This window comes from Hyla sarda, chromosome 1 (assembly GCF_029499605.1).
Source record: "Hyla sarda isolate aHylSar1 chromosome 1, aHylSar1.hap1, whole genome shotgun sequence".
In the NCBI taxonomy this organism is placed as follows: Eukaryota; Metazoa; Chordata; class Amphibia; order Anura; family Hylidae; genus Hyla; species Hyla sarda.
Window position 1 is genome coordinate 614,153,983 of NC_079189.1, and position 22,373 is coordinate 614,176,355.

The 22,373-nt window shown below is 39.7% G+C and overlaps 2 protein-coding genes across 2 annotated transcripts in view; both read left to right on the top strand.

Moving 5' to 3' along the window:
• Nucleotides 1-14,443, top strand: part of LOC130297753 (zinc finger protein 432-like) — a 39,138-nt gene extending 24,695 nt beyond the window's left edge. Inside the window, exons 2-4 of the mRNA XM_056550613.1 lie at nucleotides 7,042-7,150; nucleotides 7,234-8,088; nucleotides 13,492-14,443. Coding sequence (XP_056406588.1) covers nucleotides 7,042-7,150; nucleotides 7,234-8,088; nucleotides 13,492-14,303 — 1,776 coding nt within the window. The 3' untranslated portion in view covers nucleotides 14,304-14,443. The remainder of the gene's footprint in view (nucleotides 1-7,041; nucleotides 7,151-7,233; nucleotides 8,089-13,491) is intronic.
• A 4,065-nt stretch (nucleotides 14,444-18,508) lies between these two features.
• Nucleotides 18,509-22,373, top strand: part of LOC130308193 (oocyte zinc finger protein XlCOF7.1-like) — a 71,729-nt gene continuing 67,864 nt past the window's right edge. Inside the window, exon 1 of the mRNA XM_056552238.1 lies at nucleotides 18,509-19,232. The gene's annotated coding sequence lies outside the window, so the exon portion shown is untranslated. The remainder of the gene's footprint in view (nucleotides 19,233-22,373) is intronic.

The following is a 22,373-nucleotide window of genomic DNA, read 5'->3' on the forward strand; positions in this document are numbered from 1 at the left end:
GAGGACGTAGTGTTATATATAGAGGACATAGTGTTATATATAGAGGACATAGTGTTATATATAGAGGACATAGTGTTATATATAGAGGACATAGTGTAATATAGAGGACATAGTGTAATATAGAGGACATAGTGTTATATATAGAGGACATAGTGTTATATATAGAGGACATAGTGTAATATATAGAGGACATAGTGTAATATAGAGGACATAGTGTTATATATAGAGGACATAGTGTTATATATATAGGACATAGTGTTATATATAGAGGACATAGTGTTATATAGAGGACATAGTGTTATATATAGAGGACATAGTGTTATATATCGAGGACATAGTGTTATATATAGAGGACATAGTGTTATATATATAGAGGACATAGTGTTATATATAGAGGACATAGTGTTATATATAGAGGACATAGTGTTATATATAGAGGACATAGTGTTATATATAGAGGACATAGTGTTATATATAGAGGACATAGTGTAATATAGAGGACATAGTGTAATATAGAGGACATAGTGTTATATATAGAGGACATAGTGTTATATATAGAGGACATAGTGTAATATAGAGGACATAGTGTTATATATAGAAGACATAGTGTTATATATAGAGGACATAGTGTTATATAGAGGACATAGTGTTATATATAGAGGACATAGTGTTATATATAGAGGACATAGTGTTATATATAGAGGACATAGTGTAATATAGAGGACATAGTGTTATATATAGAGGACATATAATTATATAGAGGACATAGTGTTATATATAGAGGACATAGTGTAATATAGAGGAGATAGTGTTATATATAGAGGACATAGAATTATATAGAGGACATAGTGTTATATATAGAGGACATAGTGTTATATATAGAGGACATAGTGTTATATATAGAGGACATAGTGTTAAATATAGAGGACACAGTGTTCTATATAGAGGACGTAGTGTTATATATAGAGGACACAGTGTAATATAGAGGACATAGTGTTATATATAGAGGACATAGTGTTATATATAGAGGAGATAGTGTTATATAGAGGACATAGTGTTATATATAGAGGACATAGTGTTATATAGAGGACATAGTGTTATATAGAGGACATAGTGTTATATATAGAGGACGTAGTGTTATATATAGAGGACGTAGTGTTATATATAGAGGACATAGTGTTATATATATAGAGGACATAGTGTTATATATATAGAGGACATAGTGTTATATATAGAGGACATAGTGTTATATATAGAGGACATAGTGTTATATATAGAGGACATAGTGTTATATATAGAGGACATAGTGTTATATATAGAGGACATAGTGTTATATATAGAGGACATAGTGTTATATATAGAGGACATAGTGTTATATATAGAGGACATAGTGTTATATATAGAGGACATAGTGTTATATATAGAGGACATAGTGTTATATATTGAGGACATAGTGTTATATATAGAGGACATAGTGTTATATATAGAGGACATAGTGTTATATATATAGAGGACATAGTGTTATATATAGAGGACATAGTGTTATATATATAGGACATAGTGTTATATATAGAGGACATAGTGTTATATATAGAGGACATAGTGTTATATATAGAGGACATAGTGTTATATATAGAGGACATAGTGTTATATATATAGAGGACATAGTGTTATATATAGAGGACATAGTGTAATATATAGAGGACATAGTGTTATATATATAGAGGACATAGTGTTATATATAGAGGACATAGTGTTATATATAGAGGACATAGTGTTATATATAGAGGACATAGTGTTATATATAGAGGACATAGTGTTATATATAGAGGACATAGTGTTATATATAGAGGACATAGTGTTATATATAGAGGACATAGTGTTATATATAGAGGACATAGTGTTATATATAGAGGACATAGTGTTATATATAGAGGACATAGTGTTATATATATAGAGGACATAGTGTTATATATATAGAGGACATAGTGTTATATATAGAGGACATAGTGTTATATATAGAGGACATAGTGTTATATATAGAGGACATAGTGTTATATATAGAGGACATAGTGTTAAATATAGAGGACACAGTGTTCTATATAGAGGACGTAGTGTTATATATAGAGGACACAGTGTAATATAGAGGACATAGTGTTATATATAGAGGACATAGTGTTATATATAGAGGACATAGTGTAATATATAGAGGACATAGTGTTATATAGAGGACATTGTGTTATATATAGAGGACATAGTGTTATATATAGAGGACATAGTGTTATATATAGAGGACATAGTGTTATATATAGAGGACATAGTGTTATATATAGAGGACATAGAGTTATATATAGAGGACATAGTGTAATATATAGAGGACATAGAGTTATATATAGAGGACATAGTGTAATATATAGAGGACATAGTGTTATATATAGAGGACATAGTGTTATATATAGAGGACATAGTGTTATATATAGAGGACATAGTGTAATATAGAGGACATAGTGTAATATAGAGGACATAGTGTTATATATAGAGGACATAGTGTAATATAGAGGACATAGTGTTATATATAGAGGACATAGTGTAATATAGAGGAGATAGTGTTATATATAGAGGACATAGAATTATATAGAGGACATAGTGTTATATATAGAGGACATAGTGTTATATATAGAGGACATAGTGTTATATATAGAGGACATAGTGTTAAATATAGAGGACACAGTGTTCTATATAGAGGACGTAGTGTTATATATAGAGGACACAGTGTAATATAGAGGACATAGTGTTATATATAGAGGACATAGTGTTATATATAGAGGAGATAGTGTTATATAGAGGACATAGTGTTATATATAGAGGACATAGTGTTATATAGAGGACATAGTGTTATATAGAGGACATAGTGTTATATATAGAGGACGTAGTGTTATATATAGAGGACGTAGTGTTATATATAGAGGACATAGTGTTATATATATAGAGGACATAGTGTTATATATATAGAGGACATAGTGTTATATATATAGAGGACATAGTGTTATATATAGAGGACATAGTGTTATATATAGAGGACATAGTGTTATATATAGAGGACATAGTGTTATATATAGAGGACATAGTGTTATATATAGAGGACATAGTGTTATATATAGAGGACATAGTGTTATATATAGAGGACATAGTGTTATATATAGAGGACATAGTGTTATATATTGAGGACATAGTGTTATATATAGAGGACATAGTGTTATATATAGAGGACATAGTGTTATATATATAGAGGACATAGTGTTATATATAGAGGACATAGTGTTATATATATAGAGGACATAGTGTTATATATAGAGGACATAGTGTTATATATATAGGACATAGTGTTATATATAGAGGACATAGTGTTATATATAGAGGACATAGTGTTATATATAGAGGACATAGTGTTATATATAGAGGACATAGTGTTATATATAGAGGACATAGTGTTATATATAGAGGACATAGTGTTATATATAGAGGACATAGTGTTATATATAGAGGACATAGTGTTATATATAGAGGACATAGTGTAATATAGAGGACATAGTGTTATATATAGAAGACATAGTGTTATATATAGAGGACATAGTGTTATATAGAGGACATAGTGTTATATATAGAGGACATAGTGTTATATATAGAGGACATAGTGTTATATATAGAGGACATAGTGTAATATAGAGGACATAGTGTTATATATAGAGGACATATAATTATATAGAGGACATAGTGTTATATATAGAGGACATAGTGTAATATAGAGGAGATAGTGTTATATATAGAGGACATAGAATTATATAGAGGACATAGTGTTATATATAGAGGACATAGTGTTATATATAGAGGACATAGTGTTATATATAGAGGACATAGTGTTAAATATAGAGGACACAGTGTTCTATATAGAGGACGTAGTGTTATATATAGAGGACACAGTGTAATATAGAGGACATAGTGTTATATATAGAGGACATAGTGTTATATATAGAGGAGATAGTGTTATATAGAGGACATAGTGTTATATATAGAGGACATAGTGTTATATAGAGGACATAGTGTTATATAGAGGACATAGTGTTATATATAGAGGACGTAGTGTTATATATAGAGGACGTAGTGTTATATATAGAGGACATAGTGTTATATATATAGAGGACATAGTGTTATATATATAGAGGACATAGTGTTATATATATAGAGGACATAGTGTTATATATAGAGGACATAGTGTTATATATAGAGGACATAGTGTTATATATAGAGGACATAGTGTTATATATAGAGGACATAGTGTTATATATAGAGGACATAGTGTTATATATAGAGGACATAGTGTTATATATAGAGGACATAGTGTTATATATAGAGGACATAGTGTTATATATAGAGGACATAGTGTTATATATAGAGGACATAGTGTTATATATTGAGGACATAGTGTTATATATAGAGGACATAGTGTTATATATATAGAGGACATAGTGTTATATATATAGAGGACATAGTGTAATATATAGAGGACATAGTGTTATATATAGAGGACATAGTGTTATATATAGAGGACATAGTGTTATATATAGAGGACATAGTGTTATATATAGAGGACATAGTGTTATATATATAGAGGACATAGTGTTATATATAGAGGACATAGTGTTATATATATAGGACATAGTGTTATATATAGAGGACATAGTGTTATATATAGAGGACATAGTGTTATATATAGAGGACATAGTGTTATATATAGAGGACATAGTGTTATATATATAGAGGACATAGTGTTATATATAGAGGACATAGTGTAATATATAGAGGACATAGTATATATATAGAGGACATAGTGTTATATATAGAGGACATAGTGTTATATATAGAGGACATAGTGTTATATATAGAGGACATAGTGTTATATATAGAGGACATAGTGTTATATATAGAGGACATAGTGTTATATATATAGAGGACATAGTGTTATATATAGAGGACATAGTGTTATATATAGAGGACATAGTGTTATATATAGAGGACATAGTGTAATATAGAGGACATAGTGTTATATATAGAGGACATAGTGTTATATATAGAGGACATAGTGTTATATATAGAGGACATAGTGTTATATATAGAGGACATAGTGTTATATATAGAGGACATAGTGTTATATATAGAGGACATAGTGTTATATATATAGAGGACATAGTGTTATATATATATAGAGGACATAGTGTTATATATAGAGGACGTAGTGTTATATATAGAGGACATAGTGTTATATATAGAGGACATAGTGTTATATATATATAGAGGACACAGTGTTATATATAGAGGACGTAGTGTTATATATAGAGGACATAGTGTTATATATAGAGGACATAGTGTTATATATAGAGGACATAGTGTTATATATAGAGGACATAGTGTTATATATAGAGGACATAGTGTAATATAGAGGACATAGTGTTATATATAGAGGGCATAGTGTAATATAGAGGACATAGTGTTATATATAGAGGACATAGCGTTATATATAGAGGACATAGCGTTATATATAGAGGACATAGTGTTATATAGAGGACATAGTGTTATATATAGAGGACATAGTGTAATATATAGAGGACATAGTGTTATATATAGAGGACATAGAGTTATATATAGAGGACGTAGTGTTATATATAGAGGACATAGTGTTATATATAGAGGACATAGTGTTATATATAGAGGACATAGAGTTATATATAGAGGACATAGTGTTATATATAGAGGACATAGTGTTATATATAGAGGACGTAGTGTTATATATAGAGGACATAGTGTTATATATAGAGGACATAGTGTTATATATATAGAGGACATAGAGTTATATATAGAGGACATAGTGTTATATATAGAGGACATAGTGTTATATATATAGAGGACATAGTGTTATATATAGAGGACGTAGTGTTATATATAGAGGACATAGTGTTATATATAGAGGACATAGTGTTATATATAGAGGACATAGTGTTATATATAGAGGACATAGTGTTATATATAGAGGGCATAGTGTAATATAGAGGGCATAGTGTTATATATAGAGGACATAGTGTTATATAGAGGACATAGTGTTATATATAGAGGACATAGTGTTATATATAGAGGACATAGTGTTATATATAGAGGACATAGTGTTATATATAGAGGACATAGTGTTATATATAGAGGACATAGTGTTATATATAGAGGACATAGTGTTATATATAGAGGACATAGTGTTATATATAGAGGACATAGTGTTATATATAGAGGACATAGTGTTATATATAGAGGACATAGAGTTATATAGAGGACATAGTGTAATATAGAGGACGTAGTGTTATATGTATATAGAGGACGTAGTGTTATATATATAGAGGACGTAGAGTTATATATAGAGGACACAGAGTTATATATAGAGGACACAGAGTTATATATAGAGGACACAGAGTTATATATAAAGGACATAGTGTAATATAGAGGACATAGTGTTATATATAGAGGACGTAGAGTTATATATAAAGGACATAGTGTAATATAGAGGACATAGTGTTATATATAGAGGACAGTGGGATATATAGAGGACATTGTGTTATATAGAGGGAGAGGTTTCTGCAGTAATATCAGGAAGTATTACTATACTGAGAGAGTAGTGGATGCATGGAATAGCCTTCCTGCAGAAGTGGGAGCTGCAAATACAGTGAGGGAGTTTAACCATGGATGGGATAAGCATAAGGCTATCCTTCATATGAGATCGAGATGGGCATAAGGATATCCTTCATATAAGATAGGCATGAGGCTATCCTTCATATAAAATAGAAATAGGCAGAAGGCTCTCCTTTATATAAGATAGGGATAGGCATAAGGTTATATATAAGATAGGGATATGGACTATTAATGGTGTTCTGAATATTTGACAGACTACATGGACCAAATGGTTCTTATTACACATTCTATGTTTTTGTTTCTATGTGTCAGAACGTGGCGGTCTATTTCTCCATGGAGGAGTGGGAGTATGTAGAAGGACACAAGGATCAGTACAGGGATCAGGTGATGATGGAGGATCAGCAGCCCCTCACATCACCAGGTAATAGACATGACTATATACACACGTCCTCTCATTATTTGTATGTAAAGAATGAATTCAGTTTCTGTATGTGTTCCCTACAGTCAGATCCAGTAAGAGAACAGCACCAGAGAGGTGTCCCCGTCCTCTTGATAAGCAGAATATGGAGGATAATACTACAGAGAAAGATCTCATACATATTAATGCTACAGACATAAAGCAAAGAAGAAGGACAGATGTGAGCGGTGATGAGCAGTATAAGGAGGACATTACTACAGGGAAAGATCTGATCTATATTAATGCTACAGACATAAAGCAAGAAGAAGAGACACATGTGAGCGGTGATGAGCAGTATATGGAGGACATTCCTACAGGGAAAGATCTGAACAATATTAATGTTACAGACATAAAGCAAGAAGAAGAGACAGATGTGAGCAGTGATGAGCAGTATAAGGACATTTCTACAGCGAAAGATCTGAACAATATTAATGCTACAAACATAAAGGAAGAAGAAGAGACAGATGTGAGCGGTGTTGAGCATTATACAGAGGACATTTCTACAGGGAAAGATCTGATCTATATTAAAGCTACAGACATAAAGGAAGAAGAAGAGACAGATGTGAGCGGTGACGAGCAGTATATGGAGGACATTTCTACAGGGAAAGATCTGAACAATATTAATGCTACACACATAAAGGAAGAAGAAGAGACGGATGTGAGTGATGATGAGCAGTATAAGAAGGACATTCCTATAGGAAAAGATCTAATCTATATTTTTGCTAAAGACATAAAGAAAGAAGAAGAGACAGATGTGAGCAGTGATGAGCAGTATAAGGAGGATATTCCTACAGGGAAAGATCTGATCTATATTAATGCTACAGACATAAAGGAAGAAGAAGAGACACATGTGAGCAGTGATGAGCAGTATAAGGAGGACATTCCTACAGGTAACCATCCAGGTGAGTAGTAACCACTAAATGTAGAGAAGATTCCCATCCTGGAGGGTGAAGCACCAGGATGTTCATTTACCCATGTCGCCCATTGTCGTTTCATCTCCATGTTTTTACCTCTAACTTTTTTATTTTTCCACTTATGGAGCTGTGAGGGTCATATTTTGCATTGTAGTTTTTACCACTTTTGTGTGGTTTTGACTTTTTAATCCCTTTTTATAAAAAAAAGTTCTGGAATGTGATGTGAATGAAAATCAGCTATTTTGGCGTTTGGAGTGTTTTTGTGTTCATGTCAGGATCAGGAATATGACCATTTAATAGTTCAGACAGTTCTGTACGTGGTGATAGTAAGATTCCTTATGTAGATCAGTGTAATGCATATGCACTAGATCAGAGCTCTATTGGGAAACGTGTAGACACCAAGGCCTCTTCCTGACAACCGATCGGCATCTCGCCAGAATTTTGTAAAGTGGAGCAAACAATATATAACTTATTGGGGACATTGGGTGTACCTGTAAGCCCTAGGTCCACTCTCATTGTATGAAGCGCGGTCTGCGGCTGATCCTGCTTATACTCTGGGGTCCCCTTTGCAATCAACAGCCTGGATCCACAGCTAATTCTCAGTGATCAGCTGAGAGGACGGAGGTCCTTACCTAGCTTCATGCTGTCCGATCGGCACTCCTTCAGTGCAGGAAGCCATGGCAGGCTGTAGTAATGGAGCGCCGATAACACCGATCAATGCTGTGCTATGGTAATCACAAGATTCCATGTAATGTTTTTCTATGGGGACTTCAAAAAGTAAATAAAATGTTAAAAAAAAGTTTATTACAGTGAATAAGCCCCTTCCCCCTTTTTCAATTAAAATAAAAAAAAAAAAAAATAATATGTAAAAAAAAAATAGAGGGCGACCGCTGTGATTCGCTGATTAATTCTGACTGGCGAATTACAGCTTTTTCCGCCCGATCGGGTCACTGGCGACCCGATCAGCCGGAAAATAAAAGTGATCAGTGCTGCCAGAGACAGGACTGATCATCCTGAAGGATAGGAGTGAGGTGGCAGGAGGGGGGGCGGGGGGTTAAAGTGAAGATACACCGCTCTGCCCATGCATTGAAGTCCGGGCAGAGTGGGGGGAACATAGCAGCGGGTACCTGCGGGCGGAGATCAGCGGTGGGGACTGCGATTCTGACACCGAAGATCATCAGCGCGGGCAGACCACAGTCTGAAGATCGTTGGTAAGTGATCTTCAACTGTGGCCTTCTAGTGGTTGAAAAGCTACAACTCTCAGCATGCCCAGACTGACAGGCATTTTGGACATGGAGTTCTGCTACATCTGGCCCTTCAGATGTTGCCGAACTACAACACCCAGCATGCCTGGACAGTCTGGTAATGCTGGGAGTTGTATTTTTGCAACATCTAGAGGTACACTGGTGGGGAAACACTGAGTTAGGGTCTGTAACTACAACTCCCAACATGCACTGACAGACCAAGCATGCTGGGAGTTGTAGTTTTGCAAGAGCTGGAGACACGCTAGGTGGGAAACACTGAGTTATGTAAATGTACAGGGTACATTCACATGGGTGGGGGTTTACAGTGAGTTTCTCGCTGCAAGTTTGAGCTGTGGCAAATTTTCTGCCGAAACACTACATACACACACCCTTACACAGTTCCCCAACCCTAGCTCTGTTTTCAAAATGGAGCCTCCAGCTGTTGCAAAACAACTGTCCAGGCATGCTGGGAGTTTAGCAACAGCTGGAGGCACCCTGTTTGGGAATCAATGGCATAGAATATTTTTGGTAGCGGAGGCACTTGTAACACTTGCATCTGAGTCCACTCCTATGCAAATCCCTAATTTAGGCCTCAAATGCGCATGGCGCTCTCTCACTGTGGAGCCCTGTCATATTTCAAGGCAGCAGTTTAGGGCCACATATGGGGTATTTCTGTACTCGGGAGAAATAGCGTTACAAATTTTGGGGGGCTTTTTCTCCTTTTATCCCTTATGAAAAGGAAAGGTTGGGGGTTACTTCAGCATGTTAGTGTAAAAAAATAAAAAAAAATTACACCAACATGCTGGTGTTGCCCCATACTTTTCATTTTCACAAGAGGTAAAAGGCAAAGACCCCCAAAATTTGTAACGCAATTTCTCCTGAGTACGGAAATACCCCAGATGTGGATGTAAAATGCTCTGCGGGCGCACAACAAGGCTCAGGAGTGAGAGCGCACTATGTACAGGGGTGGATTGCACAGGGGTGGCTGATTTTACAGCGGTTCTGACATAAATGCAAAACAATAAACACCCACATGTGACCCCATTTTGGAAACTACACCCCTCAGGGAACGTAACAAGGGGTATAGCCTGAACACCCCACAGGTGTTTGACAAATTTTTGTTAAAGTTGAATGTGAAAATGAATGGGCGCACTACAGGGCTCAGAAGAGAAGGAGCGCCATTGGGCTTTTGGAGACAGAATTTGGCCTGAATTGAAGGCCATGTGGGTTTACAAAGCTCCCATGGTGCCAGAACAGTGGGCCACTCCACATGTGACCCCATTTTGGAAACTACACCCCTCATGTAATGTAATATGGGGTACAGTGAGCATTTACACCTCACAGGTTTCTGACAGATTTTTGGAACAGTGGGCCGTGAAAATGAAAAATCTAAAAATTTTTTTCACGTCCAACACAAGTCAAACACTTGTGGGGTATTAAGGCTTACTATACCCCTTATTACGTTCCCTGAGGTGGTGTAGTTTCCCAAATAGTTGCCATGTGTTTTTTTTTTTTTCCTGTTCTAGTATCACGGGGGCTTCCTAAATGTGACATGCCCCCCAAAAACCATTTCAGCAAAATTTGCTTTCCAAAATCCCATTGTTGCTCCATCTCTTCTGAGCCCTCTAGTGCACCCATAATGCACTTTACATCCACATATGAGGTATTTCCTTACTCGAGAGAAGTGGGGTTACAAATTTTGGGGGGCTTTTTCTCCTGTTACCCCTTGTAAAAATGGAAGAAAATGGGTCTACAAGAACATGTTAGTGTAAAAAAATGGAGATTTTTTATGTTCTCCTCCACTTTGCTGCTATTCCTGTGAAACGCCTAAAGGACAACAAACTTTCTGAATATCATTTTGAATACTTTTAGGGGTGCAGTTTTCATTATGGGGTCCATTATTGGGGATTTCTAACATAAACGCCCCCAAAATTCACTTCAAAACTAAACCTGGTCCCTGAAAAATTCCGATTTAGAAATTTTCGTGAAAAATAAAAAAAATGCTCCTAAGCTTTGAAGCCCTCTAATGTCTTAAAAAGGAAAAACATGTCAACTTTATGATGTCAACACAAATGACACATTTTATATGTGAATCAATATATAATTTATTTGGAATATCCATTTTCCTTACAAGTAGAGAGTTTCAAAGTTAGAAAAATGCTACATTTTTTAATTTTTCATGACATTTTGGAATTTTTTTACCAAGAAATGATGCAAGTATCGACAAAAATTTACCACTATCATAAAGTAGAATATATCACGAAAAAACATTCTCAGAATCAAATTCATAAGTTAAAGCATCTCAGAGTTATTAATGCTTATTAAAGTGACAGTGGTCAGATGTGCAAAAAACGCTCTGGTCCTTATGGTTAAAATGGGCTGGTTTCATAAGGGGTTAAAATATAATGTTAATAAAATCTTACAGTCAATAGTGTCAACGTGAAAATAACCAAATTCCAGAATTGAAAAAATTCACAAAAAAGGCCTATTTTTGTACGCGACAATGCCTGGACCCCATATGGGAGATTGCGGGGGGGGGGGGGGGGGGGGGGGGGGCTCCCGCGGGGATAAGTGTCTTACACTGCAGTACTCCTTTTAATCTGATTTCTGAAACTGCATAGGTCATGTGATCTGTACATGGGGAGGGGAGGAGAAATGTGGGGAGAAACCACTGAACACATGAATGGGGGTTGATAGGTCATGTGATCTGTACATGGGGGAGGGGAGGAGAGAGCGGCCGATGTGGGGAGAATCCACTGAACACATAAATGGGGGGTAGGTATGAAGGTGAATGTAATGAAGAAGCCGTATGGTGTATACAGGGGTAGGGGCACATACATGGGGGAGGGGAGGAGAGAGGGGCCGATGTGGGGAGAATCCACTGAACACATAAATGGGGGGTAGGTATGAAAGTGAATGTAATGAAGAAGCCGTATGGTGTATACAGGGGTAGGGGCACATACATGGGGGAGGGGAGGAGAGAGGGGCCGATGTGGGGAGAATCCACTGAACACATAAATGGGGGGTAGGTATGAAAGTGAATGTAATGAAGAAGCCGTATGGTGTATACAGGGGTAGGGGCACATACATGGGGGAGGGGAGGAGAGAGGGGCCGATGTGGGGAGAATCCACTGAACACATAAATGGGGGGTAGGTATGAAAGTGAATGTAATGAAGAAGCCGTATGGTGTATACAGGGGTAGGGGCACATACATGGGGGGGGGGAGGGGCCGATGTGGGGAGAATCCACTGAACACATAAATGGGGGGTAGGTATGAAAGTGAATGTAATGAAGAAGCCGTATGATGTATACAGGGGTAGGGGCACATACATGGGGGAGGGGAGGAGAGAGGGGCCGATGTGGGGAGAATCCACTGAACACATAAATGGGGGGTAGGTATGAAAGTGAATGTAATGAAGAAGCCGTATGGTGTATACAGGGGTAGGGGCACATACATGGGGGAGGGGAGGAGAGAGGGGCCGATGTGGGGAGAATCCACTGAACACATAAATGGGGGGTAGGTATGAAAGTGAATGTAATGAAGAAGCCGTATGGTGTATACAGGGGTAGGGGCACATGCATGGGGGAGGGGAGGAGAGAGGGGCCGATGTGGGGAGAATCCACTGAACACATAAATGGGGGGTAGGTATGAAAGTGAATGTAATGAAGAAGCCGTATGGTGTATACAGGGGTAGGGGCACATACATGGGGGAGGGGAGGAGAGAGGGGCCGATGTGAGGAGAATCCACTGAACACATAAATGGGGGGTAGGTATGAAAGTGAATGTAATGAAGAAGCCGTATGGTGTATACAGGGGTAGGGGCACATACATGGGGGAGGGGAGGAGAGAGGGGCCGATGTGGGGAGAATCCACTGAACACATAAATGGGGGGTAGGTATGAAAGTGAATGTAATGAAGAAGCCGTATGGTGTATACAGGGGTAGGGGCACATACATGGGAACAGTCAGGGCCATCAGTGGAGACAGACTGGGGGATGAGACAATACACGGACACAACAGACCGGAGTGATGGGGAGAATGTTCCACCATATTCTGGGATCATTCTGCACTTATAAAGATGATAAATACAGGAAAGATTTTATGGTTATGACTCAAATATAATAAAATCTGTGTTATTCTCTGCAGATTCTTGTAGCAGGAGATCAGAGGAGAATCTTATATCTTCAGATTATAAAGCAGATGATGATATCACACAAGATACATATGAAGAACATTCCATTATCCCAGATACACCCTCAGCCCTTCACAGCCAAGATCTGTCATCTCATCCTTATATACAGGTCCTGTCTTCTCAGTCATCACAGGATGTTATGCAAAATAAAAGTAATAGTATAAGTGTTGAGCATCAAAAAGCTCCCACAGAGGAGATGCTATTTCCATGTTCAGAATGTGGGATATGTTTTACTCAGGAATCAAATCTTGTTCAGCATCAGAGAATTCACTTAGGAGAAAAGATATTACTATGCCCAGAATGTGGGAAATGTTTAATTGAAAAATCAGATTTTGTGAAGTCCTTACAATGCCCAGAATGTGGGAAATGTTTTACTTGGAAATCAGATGTTGTTGAACGTCTAAGAACTCACTCAGGAGAGAAGCCCTTTTCATGTTCAGAATGTGAAAGATGTTTTACTCGGGAATCAAATCTTGAAACACATCAGAGAACTCACAGAAAGGAGAAATTTTCATGCTCAGAATGTGGTAAATCTTTTACTTACAAATCAAAACTTGTAACACATCAAAGAACTCACACAGGGGAGAAGCCATTTTCATGTTCAAAATGTGGGAAATGTTTTATTAACAAATCAAGTCTTGTTAGACATCAAAGAACTCACACAGGGGAGAAGCCGTTTTCATGTTCAGAATGTGGGAAATGTTATGTTCACAAAGCAGGTCTTGTTCATCATCAGACTAGACGGTTTCATTTTTTTTGGAAATAACAGCTCCGCTGGCTCAAATGGGTAGACATTATGTGGTCCCTAAAGGGGGACCTACAGACAAATAGAAAGATTTGCCACAAATTGGGACTCATTATTAAAACTTAACCTTTAATATATATATATATATATATATATATATATATATATATATATATACACATATACACACACCATATAAAATTGTAGTCCAAAGTTTATTAGAAATACATGACACAGTGAAAAAGTAACAAGATTACACACAGAATGGCCCAACGACCCAGAGCCAAGCAGATCTAAGGAGGGGACCAAGGGGGAATGCAGGTTTGATGTTACTGCAGAAAAGGGATAGTGCCCATCCTGTACTGAATACCCCATAGATCTGTCCCTATGTTTGGAGGGACCCCATCTCCTAAACAGGATGTCCTAAACCACGGTGACGGTCCCTCTACTGGAGGGAGAAAATAACAGAAGATGATTTTAGGGACATTGGGTCCAGGTGTCACCACATACAACAAACAAATTAATAAAGTTCTTGTTTAGAGTCTTGTAAGAACAAAATCAATGACACAATTCTGTCTCTATTGATTCTGTATTATTGATGATCGTACAGAAATAGCGCTAATGCGAATGTTAGTGTCTCCATAACCCCATGCTCACCGTCCTGCAACAGGCCAAAGCCCTGGACCAGGTTGAATTTGAGAACAGTAGCCCTATGCCTTTCTGGGGTGGACTCTGTGCGCTCCATACGCCTGATATACTTCTTCTCTAAGGTGATAGTTAGAGATGAGCGAATTTACAGTAAATTCGATTCGTCACGAACTTCTCGGCTCGGCAGTTGATGACTTATCCTGCATAAATTTGTTCAGTTTCAGGTGCTCCGGTGGGCTGGAAAAGGTGGATACATTCCTAGGAAAGAGTCTCCAGCCCACGGGAGCACCTGAAAGATGAACTAATTTATGCAGGAAAAGTCATCAACTGCCGAGCCGAGAAGTTCGTGACGAATCGAATTTACTGTAAATTCGCTCATCTCTAGTGATAGTAATCTGGTGCAGGACCTTGAGGACATCCAAGGATTCATGGCTGCTCTCCAGACGAGTCCCTTGGGGCATATGCCGTGATGCAGAAGGCCTGGATCGCTGGAGGTGTTCATCTCTGTGGTGCTAAACACCAGCTCAGTGAGTGAGTCCTATGTGCGCTTGAGGGGTGAGAAGCTTGCTGGGATGGATTGTCCCACTGGTGGCCGGATATCCGGAGGGATCCTGACTACCAGTATTAATGGCTAGCTTCCACTGTCCAGCAGTGGGACATACAGGCACCTCTCTTCCTCAGGTACAGCTGGCAGCTTCTCCGACAGGTTGGCGAACAGTGCTGAGGCAGCCACTGCGACCTTCTCAGCACAACCCGCCATCTCATGTCAGAGACTGAAGAGGCGGAGACTGTTCTTTTCTTTTATAGCTGGCTCTGACAAAATGGCCACTGACAGTAAGTCTTCAGCTGGTGCCTCCTCTTCTACTGTCCCCTGTACAACAGAGAGGGGGGGGGGGGTCCTTTTTTGTTCCAGCTAGGGGTGGTGAGAGTCTTGGTTCCCCCTCTAGGAGGAGGTTCATGGTTTTTCGTGCACTTTGGAGACTTTTTTGTTAAAGGGGCTATCTAGGAATAGAAAAACACAGCTAATTTCTTTCAAAAACAGCTCCCTGTCTGTCCCCAGGTCGGGTGTGGTATTACAACTTTGTTCCATTCACTTCAATGGAACTGAGCTGCAGAACCACACCCAACCAGGAGACAGACGGGAATCGGTTTTCGAAAGAAAGTACCTCTGTTTTTCTATTCGTGGATAACCCCTTTTAACCCCTCTGGGAGCGACTGGATTTTTGAAATGTATTAAAAATTCCCCCCCTTGTTTACACATGGCTGCTGTGCTGAAGATGTAGCAGACAATGTCAGTAGAAATCACGGTATTAGAAACACAAACTCTCATTTACTATTGTAAAACCTACCTGTTCTGTCGGGTTGGGCGCCAGATTGTGGCACATTGCCAGAATAAAATAAAAAACTGACCAACCCGGAAAAGGGGCGTGGCCCTGACATTTGCAAAAAATACCAACATTTACTAAGGTTTCCACAGAAAATGTGGTGGATTTGAGCTGAGGAAAACCCGACAGATCAGAACATGTGTAAAAAAGGCAAAACATAGGGAAAAGTGTAAAATGTAAGGAAATTAGGGATCGACCAATTATCGGTTTGGACGATATTATTGGCCGATATTCACGATTGTGTTATCGGTATCGGCAATTACCTTGCTGATAATGCGGGCGCTTTAAATCAATGAACTGCAGCGGCTTTTGCGGGGCCAGAGACTGCTGCCACCTGCTTCTCTCCCCCTGCCTGTCCTGAGTCCAACCACCGCCGCTGCCCGATTGCCTCCCCCTGCCTATCCTCTGACCAGAGACCGCCGCTGCCCCATTACCTCCCCCATCCCCGGTTTTATAATTCCCTGTTCCCAGGGTCCGTGCTACTTCTGGCTCCGGCGGTGTCCTGAGCTGTCACTGCGCCGGGCCATTGCCGGAGATGTCGCGTTGAGGACGTCACTCATTGCGCACATCAACAGCGCAGGACGCTGCAGGAGCCAGAAGTAGCGCGGACCCCGGGAACAGGTAATTATAAAACCGGGGATGGGGGAGGTAATGCGGTCTCTGGCCAGAGGATAGGCAGGGGGAGGCAATCGGGCAGCGGCGGTAGTTGGACTCGGGACCCCAGGACAGGCAGGGGGAGAGAAGTGGGCTGCGGCCTCTGGGCATGGGGATGCAATCGGGCAGCGGCGGTGGTTGGATTCAGGACCCCAGGACAGGCAGGGGAGAGAAGCGGGCATTCATTGATTTAAAGTGCCCGTTTATCAGGGTATACCCACACACACGCACCCTCATTTTACCAAGGATATTTGGGGAGGGGAGGGGGGGGGGGGTGGAATTAAATTACCCGGAATATCGGTATAAGTTATCTGCTATCGGCCTGAAGGTTCACAGGTTATTGGTATCGGCTCTAAAAAAAAATCAATATCGTTCGATCCCCAAAGCAAATCTTTGGAAAAATATCTGATGGGAATAAAATAACAAAACTACACAACACTCTTAGCAAATCAGGGTCTCTGCAGGCCGGACAATAAAGGCACAGCCTGTACTTGCAGACCACGTGGCGGTAACAATACAATACAATACAATGTAGCTGTATCCTGTTCATACACGCCATATATGTAGTAGGTAGAGGAGAGAACACTTTTGTTCAGAACGCTGGGTTCGGGGAGTCATGGTCGTCACCTCATGCTACCTCCCCTCCATTCATGTCTATAGGATGGAGTGTGATGGCTGTGGCCTCTCGTCATGCCCCCCTCCTATAGATATATATGGAGGGGGTGTGGTGTGATGTCACGGCCCAGCCACCTGAAGCAAGAGTTCTGAATTTAATGTTTGGGGATCACTGGGCCAAACCCCCCTGCGATCAGACATCTTATCCCCTATCCTTTGGATAGGATATAAGATGTCCAGGGGTGGAGTACCCCTTTAAAAAATGAAAATCGGCCGGGGACAAATTAATATGAAGTGATATGATAGAAGATAGACAGACCTTCCTATCCTCTCGCCCCGTAACACGACTTTTGCATGTATGTCATGCACTGTAATAGCATTATTAAAGTGGAACTCCGGCGGAAAACAAATGTTTTCAAATCAACTGGTGCCAGAAAGTTATACAGATATGTTAATTACTTCTATATAAAAATCTTAATCCTTCCAGTACTGTATGCTCTACAGGAAGTTGCGTAGTTCTTTCCAGTCTGACCACAGTGCTCTCTGCTGACACTTCTGTCTGTGTCGGGAACTGTCCAGAGCAGGAGAAGTTTGCTATGGGGATTTGTTCTTACACTGGACAGTTCCTGACAAGGACAGAAGTGGCAGCAGAGAGCACTGTGGTCAAAGTGGACAATTAATGGGGTCCTGGTGCAAGATTAAAGGGGTACTCCGCTACTCAGCGTTTGCAACAAACTGTTCCAAATGCTGGAGCTGGTGACGTCATAGCCCTGCCCCCTCATGATGTCACGTCCCGCCCCCTCAATGCAAGTCTATGGGAGGGGGCGTGACGGGCGTCACGCCCCCTCCCATAGACTTGCATTGAGGGGGTGGGGCATGATGTCATGAGAGGGCGGGGCTATGATGTCCTATTTTCTTCTCATGTTGGCGTGCAGCTGTTGTATTATAGCCCTGAAAGTGTCTAATAAACCTGGCTTGCTGGAAATGAAGCGGCGATCTGTATCAGAGCCGGGAGAATAATTCACCTCAGAAGCCGGGATGTCTGGATAATCTCTTTACTGAAGACGTGTCAGGTCCAGAAATACAAATGACGCTTCAGATGACAGAACAGCAGAAACTTGTGAGGAGATTTATCAAAACCTGTGCAGAGGAGACGTTACCCAGTCGCCCATAGCAACCAATCAGATCGCTTCTTTCATTTTTGAAAAGGCCTCTAGAAACTGAAAGAAGCGATGTGATTGGTTGCTATGGGCGACTGGTCAACTTCTCCTCTAAGATAAATCTCCCCCTTGGTTTACACTTATACAGAAGGAGCTTGGTGAGTGGGTACCCCGGGCTGTATACAATTATCTGGGCACTCTGCTGACGAGGCTCCAGTACTGGGCACCTCTGATGTCTATACAGGGGCCGTGTATACCTGAAGACCCTCTCTACCTCACCCGCTGAGCTAGACACCACTGACCTGAGGGCGTCCATCAGGGACCCAAGACACTCGTCCATCACAGGGACAGATACGGCCCTGAGGATTCCCGAACCTTCACCCACTTACTACAGGGATCTAGTCCTAAAGTCCCTTCAGTTATGGCTCCATCTCAGCAGAGGGAATCATCAGTCAGGTTGTAGCTGAATCTGGATCTGGTGGGTAAAGGTATATACCCTGACTGATGTGTGAGGGACTGCAGGCCGGAGATGGGGCTTATTCCCTAAACTACACCAGACTGACTAAATACTTTGATGTCTCCTCTACTATGTACACATACAGCTCAGCTACATGTACATTACACATATACAGCTCTACTGTGTACACATACAGCTCAGCTACATGCACATTACACATATACAGCTCTACTGTGTACACATACAGCTCAGCTACATGCACATTACACATATACAGCTCTACTGTGTACACATACAGCTCAGCTACATGTACATTACACATATACAGCTCTACTGTGTACACATACAGCTCAGCTACATGTACATTACACATATACAGCACTACTATGTACATATACAGCTCAGCTACATGTACATTACACATATACAGCTCTACTGTGTACACATACAGCTCAGCTACATGCACATTACACATATACAGCTCTACTGTGTACACATACAGCTCAGCTACATGTACATTACACATATACAGCTCTACTGTGTACACATACAGCTCAGCTACATGTACATTACACATATACAGCTCTACTGTGTACACATACAGCTCAGCTACATGTACATTACACATATACAGCTCTACTGTGTACACATACAGCTCAGCAACATGTACATTACACATATACAGCTCTACTGTGTACACATACAGCTCAGCTACATGTACATTACACATATACAGCTCTACTGTGTACACATACAGCTCAGCTACATGTACATTACACATATACAGCACTACTGTGTACACATACAGCTCAGCTACATGTACATTACACATATACAGCTCTACTGTGTACACATACAGCTCAATACATGAACATTACACATATACAGCTCTACTGTGTACACATACAGCTCAGCTACATGCACATTACACATATACAGCTCTACTGTGTACACATACAGCTCAGCTACATGCACATTACACATATACAGCTCTACTGTGTACACATACAGCTCAGCTACATGCACATTACACATATACAGCTCTACTGTGTACACATACAGCTCAGCTACATGTACATTACACATATACAGCTCTACTGTGTACACATACAGCTCAGCTACATGCACATTACACATATACAGCTCTACTGTGTACACATACAGCTCAGCTACATGTACATTACACATATACAGCTCTACTGTGTACACATACAGCTCAGCTACATGCACATTACACATATACAGCTCTACTGTGTACACATACAGCTCAGCTACATGTACATTACACATATACAGCTCTACTGTGTACATATACAGCTCAGCTACATGTACATTACACATATACAGCTCTACTGTGTACACATACAGCTCAGCTACATGTACATTACACATATACAGCTCTACTGTGTACACATACAGCTCAGCTACATGTACATTACACATATACAGCTCTACTGTGTACACATACAGCTCAGCTACATGCACATTACACATATACAGCTCTACTGTGTACACATACAGCTCAGCTACATGTACATTACACATATACAGCTCTACTGTGTACACATACAGCTCAGCTACATGTACATTACACATATACAGCTCTACTGTGTACACATACAGCTCAGCTACATGTACATTACACATATACAGCTCTACTGTGTACACATACAGCTCAGCTACGTGTACATTACACATATACAGCACTACTGTGTACACATACAGCTCAGCTACGTGTACATTACACATATACAGCTCTACTGTGTACACATACAGCTCAGCTACATGTACATTACACATATACAGCTCTACTGTGTACACATACAGCTCAGCTACATGTACATTACACATATACAGCTCTACTGTGTACACATACAGCTCAGCTACATGTACATTACACATATACAGCTCTACTGTGTACACATACAGCTCAGCTACATGTACATTACACATATACAGCTCTACTGTGTACACATACAGCTCAGCTACATGTACATTACACATATACAGCTCTACTGTGTACACATACAGCTCAGCTACATGCACATTACACATATACAGCACTACTGTGTACACATACAGCTCAGCTACATGCACATTACACATATACAGCTCTACTGTGTACACATACAGCTCAGCTACATGCACATTACACATATACAGCTCTACTGTGTACACATACAGCTCAGCTACATGTACATTACACATATACAGCTCTACTGTGTACACATACAGCTCAGCTACATGCACATTACACATATACAGCTCTACTGTGTACACATACAGCTCAGCTACATGTACATTACACATATACAGCTCTACTGTGTACACATACAGCTCAGCTACATGTACATTACACATATACAGCTCTACTGTGTACACATACAGCTCAGCTACATGTACATTACACATATACAGCTCTACTGTGTACACATACAGCTCAGCTACATGTACATTACACATATACAGCACTACTGTGTACACATACAGCTCAGCTACATGTACATTACACATATACAGCTCTACTGTGTACACATACAGCTCAGCTACATGTACATTACACATATACAGCTCTACTGTGTACACATACAGCACAGCTACATGTACATTACACATATACAGCTCTACTGTGTACACATACAGCTCAGCTACATGTACATTACACATATACAGCTCTACTGTGTACACATACAGCTCAGCTACATGTACATTACACATATACAGCTCTACTGTGTACACATACAGCTCAGCTACATGCACATTACACACAGCTCTGCTGCAGACATATATAACACACACATACACAGCTCTGCACCACGCACATCACACACACACAGCTCTGCTGCATACACATAACTTCAGCTCATCCAGCAGCGATCACAACCAGCACAGCAGAGTCCTGCATACACTGAGCAGATGAGCCTAGAGCAGCAGCCCCTGATCATGTGACTCCTCCTCCTCCATGTGACTGATCACATGACGGTGACATCATCGCAGGTCCTGTAAGCACACGGCTCCTCTACAGCTCTGGAGGTATGTTGATAAATATATAATCAGATACAATGGTCCGGCCATGTAGTATAAATAGGAAAGGTTACATACAGGAGGGTGAAGCAGTCACCAGATTATGTATAAAGTGCATAGAGAGTAGGGGAGAGACTGCAGAATATGG